The following is a 21,506-nucleotide window of genomic DNA, read 5'->3' as shown; positions in this document are numbered from 1 at the left end:
AAGGATTCACATCACAAACAGTTTAGTGAGCTTGTAAAGAAATTGGACATTCCCCAGTTATGACCAGTGAAGGCTAAAAACCAGATTTTCAGATTTAAAGAGGTGAATATATCAAATTGAGATTTTCCTTTAGGCCCTGGGACTCTAGTCCATTGGGAGTCTCTTTATAAATAGGAACCTTTCTTCACTGTGCTACAGTTTGGCCTTTTGCTTAATTTACTTTGCAAATGGCCAACTGAATGAGTAATTTGAACTGTATTTTCTACGTGATGACTTAGTCTTGTGTAAGCAGCTGGGTGTGAATGAGTGGCTCTGTGCAGTCAGTGTAGCAGTGAAACATGACTGTCATTAATTTGCTTGAAATTCGTAATTTAGAAGAGGGCCTTTAAGAAGACAAAACAGAAGTCAAAGATGATCTGGAAATGGAAAATATATTTCCTTACATTCTCATAAAAACTCAAAAGCACCAAAACAGCAAAATTAATCCCAGTAACAACTTAGTCTGCCTCAGAACAGCTGGAAGGAAAACAAGTACACCCAAGTCAGTTTCCCGAGTACATTCCGGGGGTAAATTTCTTCATTACTTTTAAAGAGGTGACTGAATAAAATGGATAGGTCTAAGTAAGAAGATGGAAAACTGGTTAACTACACCTTATTTACACTGCTTTTGCAAGTCCTCCACAGCTGCAAGTCACTTTGGCAGTGAGCACAGAAATACTGGAGCTCACGATACTTTTATCACAGTGAAGTGAAGATGTTTTGACAGACTGAATAGTAAGTACTGCCACAAGGGAACTTCATGGTAGTGGTATCTGCAAAGTGCTGATTTAGACCTGCTCAGAACAAAATGAGGGAATGTAGTGGTAAAAGGCTGACACCTTCCTTACATTAAAGGTCCCAACACGCTGGCATCTTTTGAGTTGCCCTGTTACTGAAATACAGCCATGCTAGCATTCTTCCTCAAAAGCGTACTTGTAGAAACAGCCATAAAAGAGAGACGCTTGGAAGCTGCAGGTGGTTTGCAAAGAATGGTCAGCTTGGTGCGAGCCACTGGAGCTAGAGGCTTTCCTCAGCTGTACTCTAGAGATAGGATGGAAAAGGAATAGGACTTTGTAAATTCTTGCTCTCAGTAAAAGAAGAGTCACTCCCCTTAGTCACATTGGACACACCAGTGCTAAAGCTGAAGAGAAACTACCGGGGAGCTTTTATTCATTAGAAAATGGCAAGCCATCAAAAGACTGTTTCTGTGAAAGATATGACTTAAAAAACCTTATGCTTTCAAAGTGAACCTATCAAAATAGATCCAGAAAGTATTCCAATACATTTTGGGGGAATTCTGGAACAGAAAAGTTTGTTTTTCAATCCAAAATAACAAATATCTTTAAAAAAATTGAACCTCTCTTTTAAAAGCCAACTTATTTCATATATATGCACACACATATCCGCAATTTTGAAATCATAACAAAATGTTTCTCTCAATATGACAACATATTTGCAAAAAGAACTCTTCTATTATGTGAAAATCATTCCTCTTTCAGCTCTACTTGGTACCCAATACCAGTTTGTTCCCAGTTAACAACCAGCAAGGAGACACAGGCTGCTGCTAGATCCTAGCACTTCTACCATTCTTCTCCCATGGCATGTGGCAGGATGATCACATTGCTCTGCAGAGGCAGGTGCAGCCTCAGCCTGACCAGCAGAGACTGTACCAGGCAGCAGCAATGGTGAAGAAAAAGGAAGTTGAAAAACACCCTAGCTTTCCTTTCCTTTCGCAGCAGTCAATCTGTTAACTGGCTTCAGAACTCCTGCTCATGCACTCGGCTTCATTAGTGAGCTGTAGACTGCCAAGTGGCTCAATTCCCTTAAAGCCCTGGCAAACTGCAGTGGTATCTGGCGCCTGCCAGATCCTGTGGGCACTTGGGGGGTGGTCCACTCGCTCCGTCATTATAAGCCTTCTTTCCCCTAACAGCCCAGCTTTCTTTCTACACGATCATAAAGCCTGTGCTTGATGCTGTGGGAGTTACTGCTACCAGTTCAGCACCACGGGTTAACTGCAGAAGAACTCTGTAGTGCTCTGTGATTTCAGAAGCCCTGAGAAGGTTCTCAGATCAACAGTTGGCTCCAAATAGCTCAAAATACCCACACTGGAGAAAGACTCATCAAAAAAAGATATGCCAAACACGTTGAAATCTGTTGAAATGTAGGTTTGCAAATTAAGTGCAGCATACAATTCTGATCAAACTTTTTAGAGGCTGGAATCAAACACTACCAAAACTAATAAACAATGGTGTATCTTAGAAAGAAAAAGTATCCAAGCTGCATTCTCTACTATAAAGGAACAAATCTACCACAGAATTAATATGGGGTGAGTGCTGGTATAAAACTGTACATTACTAGTAATTAGCTTCTGTTTTTAGGTATGTCTGCTAGAGAAAAAGTTATCCTGGTATAAAACTATGTTACCTACTGCCAGGGAAAAGGAGAAAACATAAGGGCAAAGCATGAGCTTGGAAGAAATTACCTAATGGTAGTCATGAGCCAAAACTGCACGTTGTGCACTGTGGGGCATGTCTACAACACATGACATAACACTGTGCAAATAACCAAGCTCGTTCTGGTACTAAAAGCAGTATAACCGTGTATACACAGCAGCCTGCTGGAGCTTGGCTATTTAACTGCACAGAGTGATTCTATTGCCCTGTATTCAAGCTACCTTGGATAAACTTTATGCTTTGGTTTCTATCTTGACACTGCAACAAATTCAGTCTTGTGTTAGCGGTCAATTGTTTTGGAAGCCTACTTTTTAGTGCAAAAATCTTCTTTCCACAAAAGTTAGTGCATGCTGCTACAATCATTCATCAGCCTTTAATCACGCTGTAACTGTTTGAACTACAGGTTTGCCGTATTCTAACTCACACTTCATAGTAAATAGTGCTTTGTTACATTAAATCTCATGACATACCTTGTCTAATCTGTACAGGATAATGACGTTAGAATCCTAAGACTGATTTATCTTTTTTTTTATTTATTTTTTTTTATTTTTAATATTGTCGATTTTCTTTAATACAGATCCACCACAGATGAATAACGTCTTGCCAACATCTCCCCTCCTTCCTCAGATGGCACATCAACATTCGTATCCCAGCCTGGGACAGATCACAAACCCATACGAGCAACAGCCCCCAGGCAAAGAGCTTAACAAGTACGCCTCTCTGAAGGCAGTCGGTAAGTAAGCAACACGATGCACGACTTCTCCTTCAGATCAGCACGTTGCATTTGCTGTTGTCAGCTGACGTTCTGCTTCAAAGTTAAAACAAACTCTTGCTCTTCTAGATTGCTTCATTACAGAATTTGTCTATTTTCATATTATGTTAGATGGAAATGTATAAAAAATTTATGGGAACTACAGTTAGTGATAAGAAAATAACATCTAAGAATTGGTGAACATACACTCATGTCTACATATACCTACAAAACCACACCGTACCTACTGTACACCATTTTCCATCAAGTTTCACCTGTGTTGTATGCACTGTGATCAGCCCTAGTTCTTTATGCCCTGAATATGCCTACATACACACTTCAGTATGTGCTTTCTGTCCCTGTCTGCACAAAGAGAGAGAAAATCATCAGGTATATTGCTAATTCAAAGCATATATTTAAGACACCTGCCAAATACTTCTGAGAAGGGAAGATACTTGCTCACTTCAGAAGTAACCGCTCTCACATTTCCAGCAGGATGTGCACTAGTAGGTCGTCAAAGGAATATTCCGAGGCCTTACAATTTCCAACAACTGGTGCATCACAAAGCTCCTAATAAAGATCCTGGTGGTAGCTGCTATTGATTAATGTCACACACGATTATTTTAAGAAAATGGGGGAACATCCTCAAAGAAACAGTTGTGGAAAAAGAAAGAGGACAATGGTGGCTAAACATAGCAGTGTAACTTTCACACTGGAATCAGAAGTTCCTAGTGCTTTTCAGGAGCTTCAAATACCTGCTGCACATTGTGGGACACCAGAAGGCCTTTCTTACCTTACATTTTAGGCCCCTGTTGGACAACACTAAATGAATAACTTCTGGCGGGAGGTCTATTCACAAACAGCTGTTCACTAACCCTTGCTCAGCCTACACATACGTACGTTAAAATCATTTCCCCATGAATTTAGAGCAGCATCACACTGCCTATTTCCAGACAGAGCTATTTGGCTCAGAAAAACAGAACAGCTGAGAGGATTCTGACTTCATAATTTCAGATTTTTAATCACAAACTGACATCCCGTTCTCCAAACTTCAGGGCACCAGACCTCTAACAAAATGCAGATCAAAGTCCCATCTCAAGTAGTTTAGTGTTGCTTTAGCTTACCTTTTTGTTTTCTGACAAGTAGCATTTTTAATATTTTTTTTATATAAGACATATCTTTCTGCTTGATTTTGAATACAGGCAAGGTAGCTTTATATTCCTTCTTCAAAAGGTGATACTGTGCAATGATGTAGTGATTATCACAAATTAGGCACTAATACCAGCTTTCGTTTTTAGATGTCAGTTTAGGTCAAGCCAATCACCAAAGCTAAAAGGCGCTTAAGCATAATAAAATGAGAGCTTAAACACTCAAAAGAAACTGCTCTTATCTGCCCAAGAGTCAGTGAATGTACTTGTTTTTTAAAATTATTAAATTAGAACTTGGATAATTCTTAGGTGTCTGAGTACAAGTTTTCAAAGCAGCTAGAATATAACCATACTGTTAAATCAAGCTCAAAAGATTGTGCACTGCAGCTCCAGAAGTCATGTATGCCTCTCAGAATCTTCATCTAAATTAAATATAACTTTCAGGGACATTTTCTTCCAGGAGGATTTCACCATCTCCCCATGCTTTTCACATACCATTCCTATCCCATATCTCATTTTCCTTCCTGCAGATCTACCTGTCTCAGAACACATTAGCCAAGTTCTAGATTCAGGTAAATTTTCACAGGAAATGGACAAAATCACTGCAATGTTATCCATACTTTTCAACAGAAAACACTGGAGATTTTAAACATGCATTTACAGCTTTTGTCTGGCCACACAGAACCAGTTAACACACTCAGTTTTTCACCACTTCCATACTCTCAAGGCCAGGACCCCTCTCAGGTTCACCTTTTAGGTACATCCCAAGATCACAACGCACTTTTTCCAAGATCCCAGCCACGCTTGGGTTCTGACTGTGCAGACATCAAGCTGGCGTACCTTGCAGAGTTGATATCGGCTTTACGAGAGCTCTGAGAGAAAACAGTAACTGGCCCACATCAGGCTCAACGATATAAATTTAACCTGACAACAACTTTTCAATAAATAGACACAGACTGAGTTCACCCCAGCCAGGTATTCACGTCACAGGGCCATGACATTTGTCATACAGTAACATTCAGTCAGATTTACTGAACCATGTAGCAGACTAATGACTCTGTGTAGCCCATCTCCCTTTATATACACAGATAGTGGTTTGAGGGTGGATTCATTTGCCACAACAGAAATTGAATAAGGGATGCATTCTGTATCTCTCCATGCATTTGATGCAAACCATCTTCATTTAATGCCTCTCACTCTACCCGATCCCATTGTTTGGATACAGTCTGGTGTTCTTAACTGCCTTTTTTAATGGGGGTGGGTGGAGGAGGCAGCATTCCTATTGGCTTCTAGTGACTGGAGTTGTAATGTATTAATACCACCCATCATAATGTGGCCACAAGTGGTAAGAAGTTTAGATAACTGAAAAAGTGATGCTTTACCAGAGGCAGTATTAAATTAATTTCCACACAGCTGCTTTCTTCTGAACTACAGATGTCCTAAAAATTTGGCTGTCTAATTTTAGAAGTGAGCCACTCATCTCTCAGTGACTGGCTGCTGTGAAAATTCAGTTCCTGAAGAAGTAACCAGTCACAGCAACCTTGGTTCTGGATCCTGCTTGGGATCTGTGTTAAAATCAGTATTAAATGTTTCTGAAAACAAGTGACAAAAACGCCATTGCATTAAATTGCATTGTGTTCCTCATGGAGAATTATCAACACCTTACTAGTGAGGCCAAGCTGATCCCTAGGAAACGATTTAAATCTACATCCCAGACCCCAAATGTCATACACATAGCTTAGCAGAGTGCAACTTGAAGTGGGGCTGTTCGTGCATGCATACAACGCACTGTGTGCAGTACAGAGTGGCTAATTCAGCACAATGGGGGAGAAGAGAGTTGAAAAAGCCAACGTGGATGTATTTTATTCAAAAACTAAAATATTTTTATGTGACCCAGTTCAAACTGTGTAGCCAAACCCTCACATTCTTAAGAGAAGAGGATATTTTCCTCATTTCCTTTTAGGAATTTCTTTAGCTGTTGCAGCTTCCAGAACTCCTTAGGTACTGACCAGCAGCCACTGACCAAATTCACCTTTTTCTCCTACTGTCTGGTGGCATTTACATCTCTGAGTAGCATGAGGACATTCTGTGCCCATTTTATACTCTCAGATGAGTGCTTCAAGCACAACAAGGTAATGGTGAGTTGAGATTTATTTGCTGTTTTCCTCACTGCCGCAGAACTGTACTCCCCTTTTACCTGGACACATACACCAGCAGGGAATAGTCAGGAGAAGGTGGAGGGACCTTTGGAAATGAGACAGAGCAACATGCATTTCCTGAAAGAATGGAGCAGAGACCTACCTCCTTGCTTTTCTAGCTTACCTGACTGATTGATTGTTGCACTCTGTAAATCCATTATTTGTCCATTTTTCAGCCAGAGATTTTTATTTATTTATTTATTTTAACAGGGCTAAATTTCTCCCAGAAAGGAATGTTAGGAAACTGTATGTGAGGAACAGCTCAGATACAAGCTCCTACTTAATACCGTTCTACCAGAAGTGGTCACTGAATGCCGTGTGGCAATAAAACACTCAGTGTTTGGATATTTCAGTTTTTTGGTCACCTGAGATGACATCATCTTGGTTTCCTTTGGTGCTTTCGCAGTATTTGATTATTTATGTTAAAAGTGCCGAAAGTGGTTTTTCTGCATAAATTATTGTTATTTCCAGTTCATCAACCATGTTTTTACTCTATGCTTAAATGGTTATTGCTCACTTAAGCAATCCTGACATGCCCAATGCTGCTACAAGTGGATGGAGATCCTGTATCTGAACACTTTGTGAAATTTGAGTCCCAAGACATGCCAAGGTAGCTCATCACATTTTTTGATAGATTTCATTTGTACATTCATTCAGGAAGCATGAACAGTCCAACTTCAAATTCTGCTCTGCTAAGCTGTAAGAACTGGAATCCATCCTGTAGCTTAATAAGAGCTTCCTAGAACTCTAATTGGCCTCAATATCCTGTGGTATTAGTTACATTTATTCACTCACATTAGTCTGTGAGCCAGGCTCAGAAACGGTTAATTTTTTTTCCTGAGTTTCAGGTAGTGCAGAGTGACCAATTTTCTTTCTCACAACTTCCTGCAAAAATTTAAAAACAAACAAACAAAAAAAAATCCAACTCTTTTAAGACCCACATGACAGGGAGAAGAGACCATTTGGCTGCTGGAGAGTTGCACATGAAAAATGAGAAAATAAGCATTTCTGTAATTTAACATGACTTTATATTTCTTTCATGAACTTTCTTCTTCCCCTCTCTTACCCACACATGCATACACAAACATTTGAGGAACTGCCTGGGCACAACTTGACAAGAAATAACCAAGCCAGCTCATATTTTTGCTGCAGAAAGCACAACGGACAGAATTCTTCCCTGAAATAGAGACTGAGAAGGCCTTCAGTGATACTGGGAGTGGTAGAATAGGATGAAATCAGATGTAATTGATTGGATATAGTGAAACTAGAAGGAGAATATAATTAAGAGCAGACTCACTGTCACATCTCAAAGCCTACAGCTCCCAGCATTTTTTGAAGCTTCCCATTTCTGTGATTGGAAAGGAAAGCATCAGACAGTGCTCTGGCTCTGCTTGCAGCTGAAAAACACTGAGGTGAGATTCTGTAAGGACAGCACACAAAGAAGCATCTTCTGTTTAGGTTACTGTTACCACGTAAATAATATTGTGGCTACAAGTGTGCCAATGCACAAACCAACAACTCCCTTAAAAAGGTGAAGAAGGTGAGAACTGGCCAGTTTGTTTGTTCTTGACATCTACACACACACACAAGGATCCAAAGGAGATCACCATCAGAATAACTGTAAGGTGTTGTCTTTGAACCATCCTGCCCAGTGTGAAATTTGGTGATGCCTTCTCTTAAGCTTTTGACCTTCAATTTCTAACACAATGATTTTAAGTTTGTGCTGATACAAGATGTCTTTTGAGACTAGAAGTGACTTCCCTGCTGCCCCCAGCAATCTTATACCTATCTCACCAGAGAAAGAGATTCTATGCTGTTCCCTATAGTCCCGTGCTCTGCTTCAGGGACAAAGACAGGGAGGGCTGGAAAGAAATACTGTAATTGGAAAAATGAAAACACACAAGAGGGAAAAAGGCTTGCGCATACATTGACAGGAGCTGATACAGGTGACTTTTAGAAAAAGCAGAGTTACAGAGTACTTGGACGCAATACTCTCGTGTTACTTTATTTTCTTATACCAATCACTGAGAGGTAGATACTCACGTTTCTTTGGAAGGCTTAAAAAGCAATTGCATTTTCATTTGAGAAAGTAGACATATTCTGCTAGTACTAATGCACAAAAATGGCTTAAAAAATCTGAGATACAGGAGCAGCTCTCTGGATTTAACACCACAAAAACAGACAGGGAAGTACAGATTAATGCAGCATTTGCCGTATGCAGAGGGATTCAGTTAATGATTTCGTGTATCCAGAGGTAGGTTCAGCGTCACACAGAATGCTACACTAAGCAATCTGCCTGATTCCGTACTGGAGCTATGGATCTGTCTCAAGGAAGTATGACATAAAAGCTTGATATCTATTCACTATTATTATTTACTTAACTAATGCAGTGAGAAAACGTGCAGCTTTTTGGTGTTAATTTCTTAAGGAAGTCTTTCCTGCTTTTAATCCTTGCTTCTCCTTCAGGGAGAGAAGGACAGCAAAGCAGCCGCCAGTAGTAAGCCTCACTAGCACTGTTCCCTCTCCTTTCCCATCTCCCAGCTAGATGAAGTGCCAGGGTCACTTGTTCCACCTGGGGCTTCTGTTGACACTCCCACAAACTTCACACCCTGCCCACTGTGTGCAGGCTTTCAAGATCTTTTCTTGCTTCTACTAAATCAATTATTTTCTCTTACTTACCAAATTGGCTTCAAATACCCATGCACACACTGTCATAGGTTAAAAAACAAATAGCAACAACAACAAAAACAAACTAACATTAAAACATACTTGGGGATTCTTGGTCAAAACATTTCCCTGTTCGGTATTTCCCTGATTGTTTTCCTTGAAGACTGCAGTCTTCTGAGGCAACAACCTAAGAAGAACCAGCTTTTATTTCCATTTATTGAGATCAGCAATGGCCACAGGCAGGAAACTAGTAAAACCTAAATCAAGCATGGCTTATTCAGATCTATTTCCATTAAATGTTAATAAATTATGCACAAGATTTTTTACACATTAAGTGATATGAGGGCACGAGTGAAGTGAAGCCTTACACTTAAGCTACACCACTAAATAAAAGAGCCAATAAACAGCAAAGACAAAGTCTATCCATGTTAAGCAATTTCAAGCGCAACTCTTCTTAAACATTCTTCCCAGTAACTGTTTTACTTTGCAGTATAAATATATATCTGCACATAAACATTCTTGTCATTCTGCAACACAAACGTATTCACACTGATTATTTAAGAATAGAGGTTGATCACAAAAAAACACAAAATCAATCGTGAACACTTGCAGATAAACAGCAATATTGTGGGATCCCAGCTCAAGTCCAGATTTAATTTGAAGAGTGACTTTTGCGCTTTCAGTTGTGGAGTCTACACACTGATTGTTTTGGTTGCTCTCAACATAATCCACTCTTTTGTCCCATACTATTAGCTGTGCAAAACCCATGTCATTTAAGACAATACTTCTGCAAAAAGAATTTGGAACAGTTGCTCAAATTGGGATATATCAAGTGATTGATTTTCAGAGGTGCCACATGATCAAATCTTCTAATTTTACAGGTGATCCAAATCTACGCATACATGTACATATATTTTAAATCAACAGATTATGAACACCTGTCACAAGTTCATCACTACTTTTAAGTACTTGCAGTATGCAGACAGTGTTCTAAGCTCAGCAAATGTAAGCTAAATCTAAATGATTTTAAAGAGTCAACTTTGAATGAATTCTGGGAAAATAAATCTCAAAGAGAATTTTCTTGAATTAAATTAAAAGTTTGTCTACCTAGAGGCTTTCAAGGACCACTTTTATTCACTGAATAGTCTTTCATGCTGACAATATTCAAATATAAATCTGGCTATAATCTTCATAAAATTTGATTGCTACCTTCATGTTTGTGATGTGAACATTCATACAGGTTTGGCTTGGTAATTTTAAGTACATGTAGTTATGAGGATTACTCGGTTGCAAACTAAGTTGAAGTACATAACTTATTTTTTTTTTGTTGCAACCAAATTCAAGAACTCAAACCAGAGAAGCCTGAACACTCTTCTGCTTTGTACAGGGATATATGTCAACAGCAGTAGTGGAAAGTTCTTCAGCATTACCCATGAATACCAATGAAAACTAGTAAGATAGCTGATAGGAATGAAACCCTTATTAAAAATATAATATAAATAGCAGCAGTTATCTGCCTGCTATTTTTGTTCTGCATAGGATGTTCTAAAGGCAGTAAATGTGTTTAAGAAAGAAATCACACAGATAAAAGCCACAGAGATCATTGCTTTACTCCTACACGTTCACACTATAATAACAAAGGGCTGGAGGCATAAGAGGAGGAAGAGCAATAACAAGATTTGTAATGTGCACAGTTCATTTTTCCACAAGTCCTTCCCTTGCCACCTTATTTGAAGAAGGATGAGGAGGAAAAGAAAAGCTGAAAACAAAAATAATGTCTCTGATACATTAGCTATGCTACCACAGCATCAATAAATATCACATGCTAATGACAACATTAAATGCAATTGGTAATTTTGGTAGTGGGAAAGCTTGCAGAGCTATTTAGACGATGTAAGATGCTCCTGGGGAAAGTTCACCTTCCGTTGCAAGGGACCTCCCACAGTGGGGAAGGCAGATCTGCAGCTCAGCACTGCTGGGTCTCATTTACACAAGTGAAATTATGATTGCAGTTCCTGGCAAAGAAGGTCCAGGTGGGAGCTGAACACTCTGCTATGGCAGGAGCCTTGTGTGTATGCACACTATTAAATATTCAGCAAAGAGAGCTTCATTACTGCTTCTTTCTTGACTGGCTGTCAGTCACAAGTGTTTTTGCTTATCTGAAGGTGACTCAAGGGTTCTGCTCAGACCAGGCTTTAGTTGCACTTTGCCTTTGGGTTTGCCCGACCTGTGTGAGAAGTTTATGAAACTGATCTCCTCCTGAAAGTGCAATTTTGGAAATTGCCAGTGAACCCTATTTCTTTTCAGTTTGACAGACATCTCTGCTTTGACAAAAGGTTTTGGGAACCACAGACAATTATGCATAAGACTTTCGGAATAAACACAGTCCAATGGGAAGGAGAGAAAAAAGGGAGGAGGAAAACCAGAACTGACTGTATGATATGGAATTACTCCCTAGTTTTCTGCTATTGCTTAATAACCCACTCTTGAAAAGAATTCCTTCAGGCAGAAAGAATAAAAAAGATAACTTTTTCTATTAGAAACAACTTACGCTACAGTTATTTTTTTTAATTGACCTCAATACTGAATGATAGTTTAAAACTCTTTAAAATTATAGCAGTTAAAGAACAGAGCAAGATAAAATAACTCCTGAAGAAGTTATTACATCACTGGGACTTTTTTTTTTTCCATTTAACTAGTACAATTCTGAAAGCCTGCAGGCCTCACCTTGCGTGCACAAATAGTGGTGTAAATCTGGTATGATGTCAGCTGAAAGACAGAAAAATGCAGATTTACTTCAGCACCAAACCCTCATACTAACTGAGTATTCAGAGACCTGAACTGGGTCTTCTGGGTCTTCATGCAGCTTTCTACAACATTTTAACTAGGAATATCTGTAGCTGATTCAGACACGTTAAAGAGTTATAACCAACAGTACACTAAAAGAACAAAAATTAAATTTAGTACACGGAAGAATGTCAACAATGATGTGGGGAAAAAAAAAAAGATGCATGCTAAGAACAGCTATTACAAATAAATGTGGTCAGGAATATAGCAGCTAAATAATAATATGCTAAATGATGATAAAATAACACCTTCAGGAAAAACAAGCATGCATTCTTAGACACTGAATCACAGCACAGAGCACTGCATTTTTTTCCAATGTGACCCCCGTAATACTCAGCCTACAGTCTCCAGGAATGCCCACATGCTTTGTGGTCTGCTCCCAGGAGCAAGGCTGGGTGTGAACTGCCTGAGTGACTCCGACTGCAATAGCACAGCCTGTTATTGCATGACTGCACAGTTTTTCTGCAAACAGACAATAAAGCAGTGCTCCCGGAATAGTTAGGATGCCTTGCCCTTAAACAAACTGCAGATTCTCACCGACCAAAAGGGTTACAAACAATTTTGTATTATTGTTGCCGTATAAAGGCATTGCTGCAAACGTTTGACACCATCATATTTGTCCTAATTGATTTGCTTGTGAAGCATTAAAACTTACCCAGTAAAAAAGCAAGCAAGATGATTGAAGGAAGAAGTGGCAGAAGCCTTTTAAACAAATCTCCTAAGTGTTAACATCTTTGGCTTTGGACAGCATTTTTAGAAAGCAACCCAAACCCTCCTCTCCTCTAATCAGGTTATGCTGCAGTCATGCTTTATTCAGAAGTTAAGCATGACAGCATGACTCCTTAGATAGTTCCTATTTCAAAAGGCAAGTTTTCTTACCATATATAAGGTTTCCAGTAAAACTCAGACTGACAAATATGCCTGAGATAAAATGAAACAAATATTTCACAGTAGAACTTTTCATATTTATTTGTCATTGTAGATGCCATGAAAGGACATGAGCTTAGTGGCCTCTAGGAAAAAAATAATGAAAAAACAGATTTACAGTTACAGGACAGCCACTGGCTTGCATTTTCAAAGAAAGCTCAGAGATTTAAATACATAATTCTCTTAGACTTCTTTTACAATTTCATCCATTGGTTCAAGCATAGAACTGGCAATCTTACTTCCTTCTCAAGTTTATCATTCACTGCATGATACTGAACCAGCAACTTAACATCTTGATGCTTGAATTTCAAATGCTAAATCGCTCGAGGATATGTGTAGTGTGATCTTTGTCTATCTGCGTGCAACAGATTTCTGGTCTCCTGAAAACATTTACAATTTTAACATAAATTTAACAAGATGTAGCCACCATTTGTTTCCAGGTTGACAGGATCTATTGATTCTGGTAAATGAGGAATGCTCTGTTTTTCTTTCACTGGTTAGACCCAAGTATTCTGCATTTCATAGGTTTCTACAGTAGATACAATGTGTGTGCAAGTACCTGGAATACTTTGATCAAAAACAAAGCATGATATCATTGCAGCACTTTGTAAAATTGAATGATAAGTACTGCAATTTAGTACTATGTAAATTGATGCAGTCAAATATACAAAGTCCAGCTGGCAGAGCCGGTTTACGTGTCCAGAGAGAAACCTGCTTAATCTTACAGAGCAAATAAATATTTGTAAAAAGAAAAAAAAAAAAAAAAACACAGACTGTGCAGTGCTGTGCTTTTTGGCACGCTGTCAGAAGAGAGGGGCTTGTGCTCACGCAGATGTGGCTATTTTATGTTGCAGGGAGTGGTAACCCTGAGCATGAGGTACCACACAGGATGCCAGGTGCCTGAGGAGTTAATCGAATTCTGTCGCAGCATCCCCAGCCAAGCAGCAGCCTTCGCTGCCTATAGTGGATAAAGAGAACATTGCTGAGACTGGAGGCTCTACTTACCAAGTCTAATTACATTCCTATTCTAAACCATTCCTAATGCATTTCAAAACCCAGAAATATTCTGGCCTCTTCAGCCTTTCAGAAACTGTCATAAAAGTAATTGATAGAAGAGAAGAAATGTTTGGGCCTACATATTTATGTTTCATCATGTCTCATATCATGAAAGTAGAATTTTATTTCACTGGGAAAACAAAATGCAGCCCTGTGTCTGGAGGTGGACAAGCTCCTTTCAAACAATATCTGCAGAAGAAAAGGTTGATATAAGATGCCTTTTCATGCTTGGCCTCTCTCCAGATCTCTGTGAGTAAAAAGTAAATAGATAAAGTGGCAAGGAGGGCTAAGAGAAGACTAATACAGAGCCATAAAAAGTAGATTCTACCAAAATTAGAACTAATTTAATGGTGGCTCCAAGCATTATGTATTTTTCCTTACCCCTACTAGTGGCAGGGACTAAAAATCATGAGACAGAATCCACAGATAAAAAAATACTATCTTCATTTTCAAGACTTCTTAAATAAGGCCAAACTGGTATTAGATTTTTGGGGGGGAAGAAAGGCAAATATTTAGGACAGAAATCAATGCATTGCTGTCTACAGGCTGAATTCTGTGTTCTCAGAGCTCCATACAAGAATGGAGAGGGAGAGATGCAAAAATGATTTTAAATCATTTAAATTTAAAGGCCTTTGCCCTTTCTTAGAATTCAGCGAGGTTTCCAACTGCTCCACCTTGAACACAGCCACTCAGTGCCCACGAGAAGAGAGCAGCTTGGGACCAAGCATTATGTAGCCCCGCTCCTTCCTCTTGGCCACGCTAAAACACACAGATCGATCAGATCATCCTACCCACCACTGGCACGGTACGAACATGATTATGTCTACCTGTAACATCTAGCTGCCTTACGCTTTCCAATAGACTTCAGGTCTGGCAAAGCAAATCCCTCGATGCTGTATTATGTCGGCTGAACCCCCTCATTCAAAAGGGCAGGCCGTTAGTTGTTTCACTTGATGGAACATGCTTTTCAGTGAATATACTGGATCAAACTCATATCCAGGGACAGCTCATTTGAACTCGATTCATGCTCGTCTCTTCCCTCACCCAAGAAACACACCGATGCTAGCGCAGAAATGATAGTTCTTTGATTTTGACATGAACTTCTGCTAAAACTCTCACATAGAGTTGGCTCATAGCTTGGAAGCCTTTGAACATATTGTTTGAGATGCCAGCTTAGAAAAGCAAACGAAGAAGCAATCACACATTCAGACAGGATCAACAACAGCACCACCAAAGGCAGCACGCTAGTGTTTCCCTGGGCAAAATTCTCATGTTGTCTTTCAGGATTCACTACCCTTTCGTCTCTCCTTCAGCTTTCAGTTTCACTGCTTAGAGAGAGAAATGTAAGGTTCCAATAGCTCTGGGTCACTACACTGAAGACTAAGCAAAGCCATGGCTGTAGAAGCAAAGCCTTGTTATGAGCTGTTAAATATTACATACAGAGAGCTGTACTGTTCCACAGAAACCATCTACAAATAGGCAGGTAATGTATTTTAGCTGTTAACTGCTATGAAACCATAGTCATTTCATTGCTGTCCTGTCCTTTAGCTCTTCTCATCTTCTTGCTTGATTTACCTCTAGCCCTAGATTTGAAATACAGTCTCTTTGTGGCAGGAGTAAAGCTCGGTGTTTCACAAAGTAGTTCTTAAAATATGGTCAGATAAACAATTCTGTGAAACCTGTACTGAGAAAATAGAGTTCCCTACGTTTGTATTTTCTGGCCGACTCCAAGCTTTCACTGAGGTCATTGAAGCTTTTTTTTTTTCTTCTTTTTTTTCTTTAGGGCTTCTCCCAAGCCTCATTCCTTTGCAGATTCTCCTCTCTTACTCCAGAGCTTTCTCCCCACTCCTAGGTGCCTGCTTTCAGAACAGCCATAGGACTTGACTATCTTTCAGGATTCTACACCTCGACATAAAAAGTCCAAGGATTTAGAGCCATAAGGACCAACAAAGATGATAGTATTGTCAATGAGGAAAAGAATTAAAAAAAAAAAAAAAGAAAGAAAAAAAAAGGCAAGAAACTGCTTCAGAATTACCTAAGATCTCCTCGTTTTTCTTTACTGTCCACAGAGAAATGCTTGCAAGTGCAGTATTTTACAAGAAAGAGAAAGCACCACACACTGATAATGCACATGTGTAATTTTTCCAGGCCTTTCCAAGACTTCCCCATCCCAAGGAGCTTGGTAGCCATCTCCTTTCAAAATCAAAATGGAAAGCTAGGAATAAGGCAGAGGTCTGCATCTGAAGGGTCCCAACCAGATGCAAGGAACTCTGCTACTGGCACAGTCAAGATGATAAGATGAAAAACACACAGCTGTAGTCACTTCCTTTAAGACATTGCTGCATTCAGATCAGAGTGAGGCGCGGTGGGATCCACCGTGTAGATGATGGTCTCCTGGCTGTATGACTGTTACAGCTGAGAGATTTCAGACTCCATTTCCTATCCAGCAAGGATCAGCCCAGCTTCTGCTAGGACAGTCCCCACCCAGATTCACTTCCCAATGAATTTGTGCCATAAAGCAGAAGAAAATTCAAGATTTGTTAGTCTAGAAAGACAAAGGAAGAGAAAGCATCTCTTCAGTTTAACAGTTAGGGCACTCAACTGGGAGGGAGGAGTCCTGCTTCTGATCTTTATGCTGTTTCTATATTTTATTAGTTATCCATTTCAGGCACAGCAGAAACAAAAGTCCAAGTTCTCCCCCCTCCCAGGCATATGCTTTAAATCACATTTTGGGTTGGAAAACCTTCATATTTCAACATTTTTTTTGGATGAACAGCTACAACAGTAACTAAATTTGTGGGTGCATTACCTTGCAGAAGTAAAAACCTTAAAAAAATATTGAAATTGAGATCATTTGTATAATTAGCTGCTAAGACTGGAGGGAGGGAACACAAAGGATAACATTCAGAATTAAAGCCCTTATTTTACCATTGTTCATTTGGCAGTTTTGCAATTCTAATTCTTTACTGCTTTTGCAAACGTGACAGTGATATCTTTAAATCCTATTTTACTGATTTACATACAGCACTCAATGCAAGACGCCTTCCTATAGCACCTTTCGTCTGAAAACTCAGTACACTCTGCAAATAGCAATTAATCTGCATAGCACTGAACTACCTCCTCTAATGTGTTAACTCATTTTACAGTTGGTGAAACCAAGGCAGAGGAATGTTGAGTCATGTACTCAAGGTCACGTAACAAATCCATCCTGTAACTCCAAAACATCTCTTTGCATGTTTGAAATCCACAAAATATTTATAGGAGATGGTTAAGAGGAAAAAAAAAAAAAAAAAAAAAGAGAGAGAGAGAAAAAAAAAAAGAACTTCCTGAGATTCACAGTTGATTTTTAAAGTAGTTGGTGTCAGGATAGTATAAATGTTTTTCTTGATAAAATATTTGTTACAAAACAATGCTCAATGTCACACTTCTGAATTTTCCCTGCTTTGAAAATTAGAAATTATAAGAATGTGTCTATACTATACTAGCATCAGGTTACTTACAACGGTATCGAAAAACCTATAATCTAGTCATTGTGCAAAAATGAGGACTCCTTCAAGTCTTGCCAAAGTCCTTTTGAACAATTAACGATTTGGTGTTAGCAGTGCTCCTTTTGTGCCACCTATTTGCCAAAACAGTATTTTCTACACTGGTATTTCCCCCCAACACACCTAATTTTAATACATGTGCCTACCTGTAGGTGTGAAAAGCATGCTGAAAGAAGCCGATTTTAAAGAAGTTAAAACATGAGATAGAAGGGTTGGCTTTCACTACTAGCATTTAACTCCCAGACATACAAAAGAAATTTTCAGGCACAAGCCTGGAAAGCATTATTTGACCAGGACAGACATAAACAGCAGCTCCACCATACTATCACTGCCATAAATGCATGCTCTCAGCCATATGTCCTGTGTTTGCCAGCTTTCTACTTTATTTTCCTGGCAAGGATTTACAGACCAAAGCCTGGTTTGTTCCCCTCAATCTCTCTTTTTCTAGACGAGAGCCCTATAAAGCACCTATGGGCTAAATTAGTTAGAATAACTTTAATACAAGCACATTCACAGAATTAACCATTTCACTTTCTGTACGGCCTTCCATAAGAAACAGAGTTGAAAATCTTACACAGAAAGTGGCATAAACAAGAGCAAAAGTGAACTCACAGCTGACTGGCAGGCACAGTCCTTGTGAGGCTGTTCTCTTCCTTGCTTGGTTTTTACAGAAACTAAGGAAGTAGCTTGAGCTTGTTGGGGACTTTTGCACTTAACCTTGCAATAGATAAAAATGGTACAAAAAACGGGCAATGCAACTATCTGCAGTGTTTTAGATCATTATCTAACTGCATCATAATTGTTATTTCTCTAAACAGAAAATGTTATTTACCTTGCAATTTATCATCAAAGACCTTGGTTTTGCCAGACAAATTGCTGCAGCTTAACTAAGATCAAATTAAAAGTACAAATGTAAAATTTTACTCTCCACTTACATTATATTAGATTAATTTTTAATTTTTCTATGCAAATTAAACCAATTTAAACATGAAACAGGCAGACGAATGTATCTATATTAAGAGTTGGACATAATTAACTGGGCTGAATTTAAATTACATAAGCTAGTGTGACTTTTCATATATTGACAAGGATATAGAAGCTTGCACCTCTAACCTGCTAACTTGCAGTGTCTTTGATGTAAAAATTTACACAAATAAATACTTGTGTATACTCACAATGTATTTTTTGCAACTATTTTTTTGGTAGCAGAAACATTCATGAGAAATTAGCAATACAGATTGCATTTCCTTCCCAGTTGTATTCAGTTTGTATATAAAACTTTTGTGTGTGTGTGTGTGGCATTCAATGACTTTTAACAAATGAAACCAAACAATCTACAGTCAGAATTAGCAAAGGTTCTTTGCAATTTCCCATCCTGTACTGAAATTAGACTGGGCCATTATCTATCTTCTGTGATTTGTTTAAAACTGAAGACACCTGTATCCTATAGAAAAGCATTCACTCACCAATTAAAAAAGAGACAGATGGAGATGGGTAAAGCATGTAAAACCTAATTATACAGCACAGAGAAGCAATTTCAGTTCATCTAAGAGGAAACACCTCTTTAACGACAAAATTAAAGATTTAAGATCAAAGCCCAGTCATACAGTCATTACACAAAAAATGTCATCAGATGATAAACTGCAACTGCTATTGGTAATATTCCTTCCCCTTGAGGTGCCAAAACAAGGGGGATGCAGAACTGAAGCCTGATCTTGAAGATTAATGTGGTGCTCATGGAAATTTCACTACCTTGCATAAGGATCCAGTCCAGAACTAGAGAGAAGGAGACAATTTAAAGTGCCACAAAAGCCTCCTAGCAATACTGGAAAGAGAGAAAAAGAGGGACAATAAACAAAACGGTGCAGGGAATTAAAATCCTACTTGTCCTGAAGGCAAGTGGTACTGAGCTATACAGAGAGATGTACAAAACTTCAGCAGAGAAGCCTTATCTTTTGTAGCTTCACGGAAAATAGATGGATCTAGCTGGGATGCAGCAAAAGTCAAATCCCAACTGACACTGTCACATACTAAAGGCACACCACAGATGACTGATGTACCACTGTGTTAGTTAATTTATATACTTGGCCCTATCTGAAATCCACATCTGGATTTTTGAAGGGGGTAAATAAACCCTCTTTACGTACAAGTAAGCTCCAAAAAATGAAATTCAGTTAAGCTTCTCCTAAGCCCCTGATGCTCAGTCTCAAAATTTAAATGAATTCCTGGGCTGCTGCAGAATGCCTTCAGCTTCATGAGTAAGGTTCATATTTTTAAGCAAGGCCAAATAAATGCCATCCATGACAACAATCAAAGTTGAGCAAAAGCATACACTTGTCCAGAAAATCGCAGAGGGCAAAATCCTAATTTGAGAACTGCAATGCTATATTTGTTGGCTGGGCTGTTGCTGTATATCGTAGCAGCACTGGCCCTGGAAAATGATGTCAGGACCGGGAATTTAAGATTTTTATTGTCTGTAAAATCATAGTGTAAATACCTAACCTTCAGCAGCCCAAAGTATTTGCAGCCCCATAAAGCAGAAGTGAACTTCCAACTGTTCAGAAGTGTTCCCATTCTTTATTTTTCCCTGAGGCATTACTCAGCATAAGGTGGGCCTCCTCACACAGCTGGACCTTACAACTGGCTCGGTTAAATATCCAACCACCCCTTGCACTTAAAAGATGTCTTCTGATGCAACAGGGCATCCCAAGATGTCTCTGCATTTCAGAGAAAGCCTATACAATTCTGAACTGTTCCTAAACTTCCTATGCTATGTGAGAGAAGCAGTAGTATGATCAGCAGAATGGCAGAACTGCCTTTATCCCTTGGTTATCCAAAACGAATTATAGAAGACCTTCTAAAAGTACCTTTCATGCTAAAGCAGTGCAAATGAAGTAAGATCCACAGGACATGTCCCCATAGTAATAAATATCAGCATAACCCGAGTGATTTGGCCAGGGACAGTCTTTTGCTAAAGGACAGCACGTTTTTGCCTGCATATACATCCATATAATGCCTAGCATAATGCCATCCACAGACATACTACAGAGAGAAAATCAGGCGGAGGGGGTGGTATGGATTTCTTCTGCTGACATACCTGTAATCGTATTGGCTCCACAGATGATTTGTGCTATTACAAACTGCACAACAGTTTCTTGTGTCCAACTAACTTTTTGTTCCTTCCCCCTTTTTAATCCGAACAGCAGACAAAGTCAACGATGACTTCTATACCAAACGCCGCCACCTTGCAGAGCTGGCTGCCAAGGGGAGCCTGCCGCTCCACCCAGTGCGCATAGAAGACGACAGAGCATACACAATTGACAGTGGCCTAACCAAACAGAACGGGCAGAAGTCCAAAATGGCAAAGATCCACACGCACCCATTAGGCTACAATTCCCACTACAAGACCTGGGATCCCAACGACCAGTCTCTTAGACGGCAAGCGTACGCGAACAAGGGAAAGCACGGCATGGGCGACCCCACGTTAAGCGACCCACTGACAACCCGGAGCCAGCATTATTTGGGCCCACAGCCATACTTCATAACCAACAGCAAGACAGAAGTAACTGTTTGAGTTTTTCTTTCCCTTTTTTTTTTTTTTTTAATTTTAAAGAAATCCTTTAAAAAACACACACACATACACACACAACACAAACACTCAACTGAAAGGCAAAAAATAAATTTAAATATAAAAAAATGAAAAAACAAAAATATGGGAGTGGAAAGAAGGAAGGAAGGAAAGAAGGAAGGAAGGAACTTCCACCTGGACACGCTTGGTAGCCAGCTAACTGCAGACTGAAGAGTGGGTTAATACCATTCAGCAATACACACTGAAGGTTGAATTATAAACTCCATTTGTATTTCACAATGGAACA

General features: G+C 39.2%; 1 protein-coding gene across 1 annotated transcript in view; it reads left to right on the top strand.

Moving 5' to 3' along the window:
* SHISA9 (shisa family member 9) overlaps positions 1 to 21,205 on the top strand; it is a gene marked incomplete at both ends in the record, with an annotated part of 180,326 nt that extends 159,121 nt beyond the window's left edge. The window contains 2 exons of the mRNA XM_084296021.1: positions 3,070 to 3,225; positions 20,835 to 21,205. Of these exons, the coding sequence (XP_084152147.1) occupies positions 3,070 to 3,225; positions 20,835 to 21,205 (527 nt within the window). The remainder of the gene's footprint in view (positions 1 to 3,069; positions 3,226 to 20,834) is intronic.
* Positions 21,206 to 21,506: the final 301 nt, after the last annotated feature.

The sequence above is a fragment of the Netta rufina genome (genome assembly GCF_964035555.1).
Source record: "Netta rufina genome assembly, chromosome: 15".
Lineage (NCBI taxonomy): Eukaryota > Metazoa > Chordata > Aves > Anseriformes > Anatidae > Netta > Netta rufina.
This window is presented reverse-complemented; position numbering and strand designations above follow the sequence as displayed.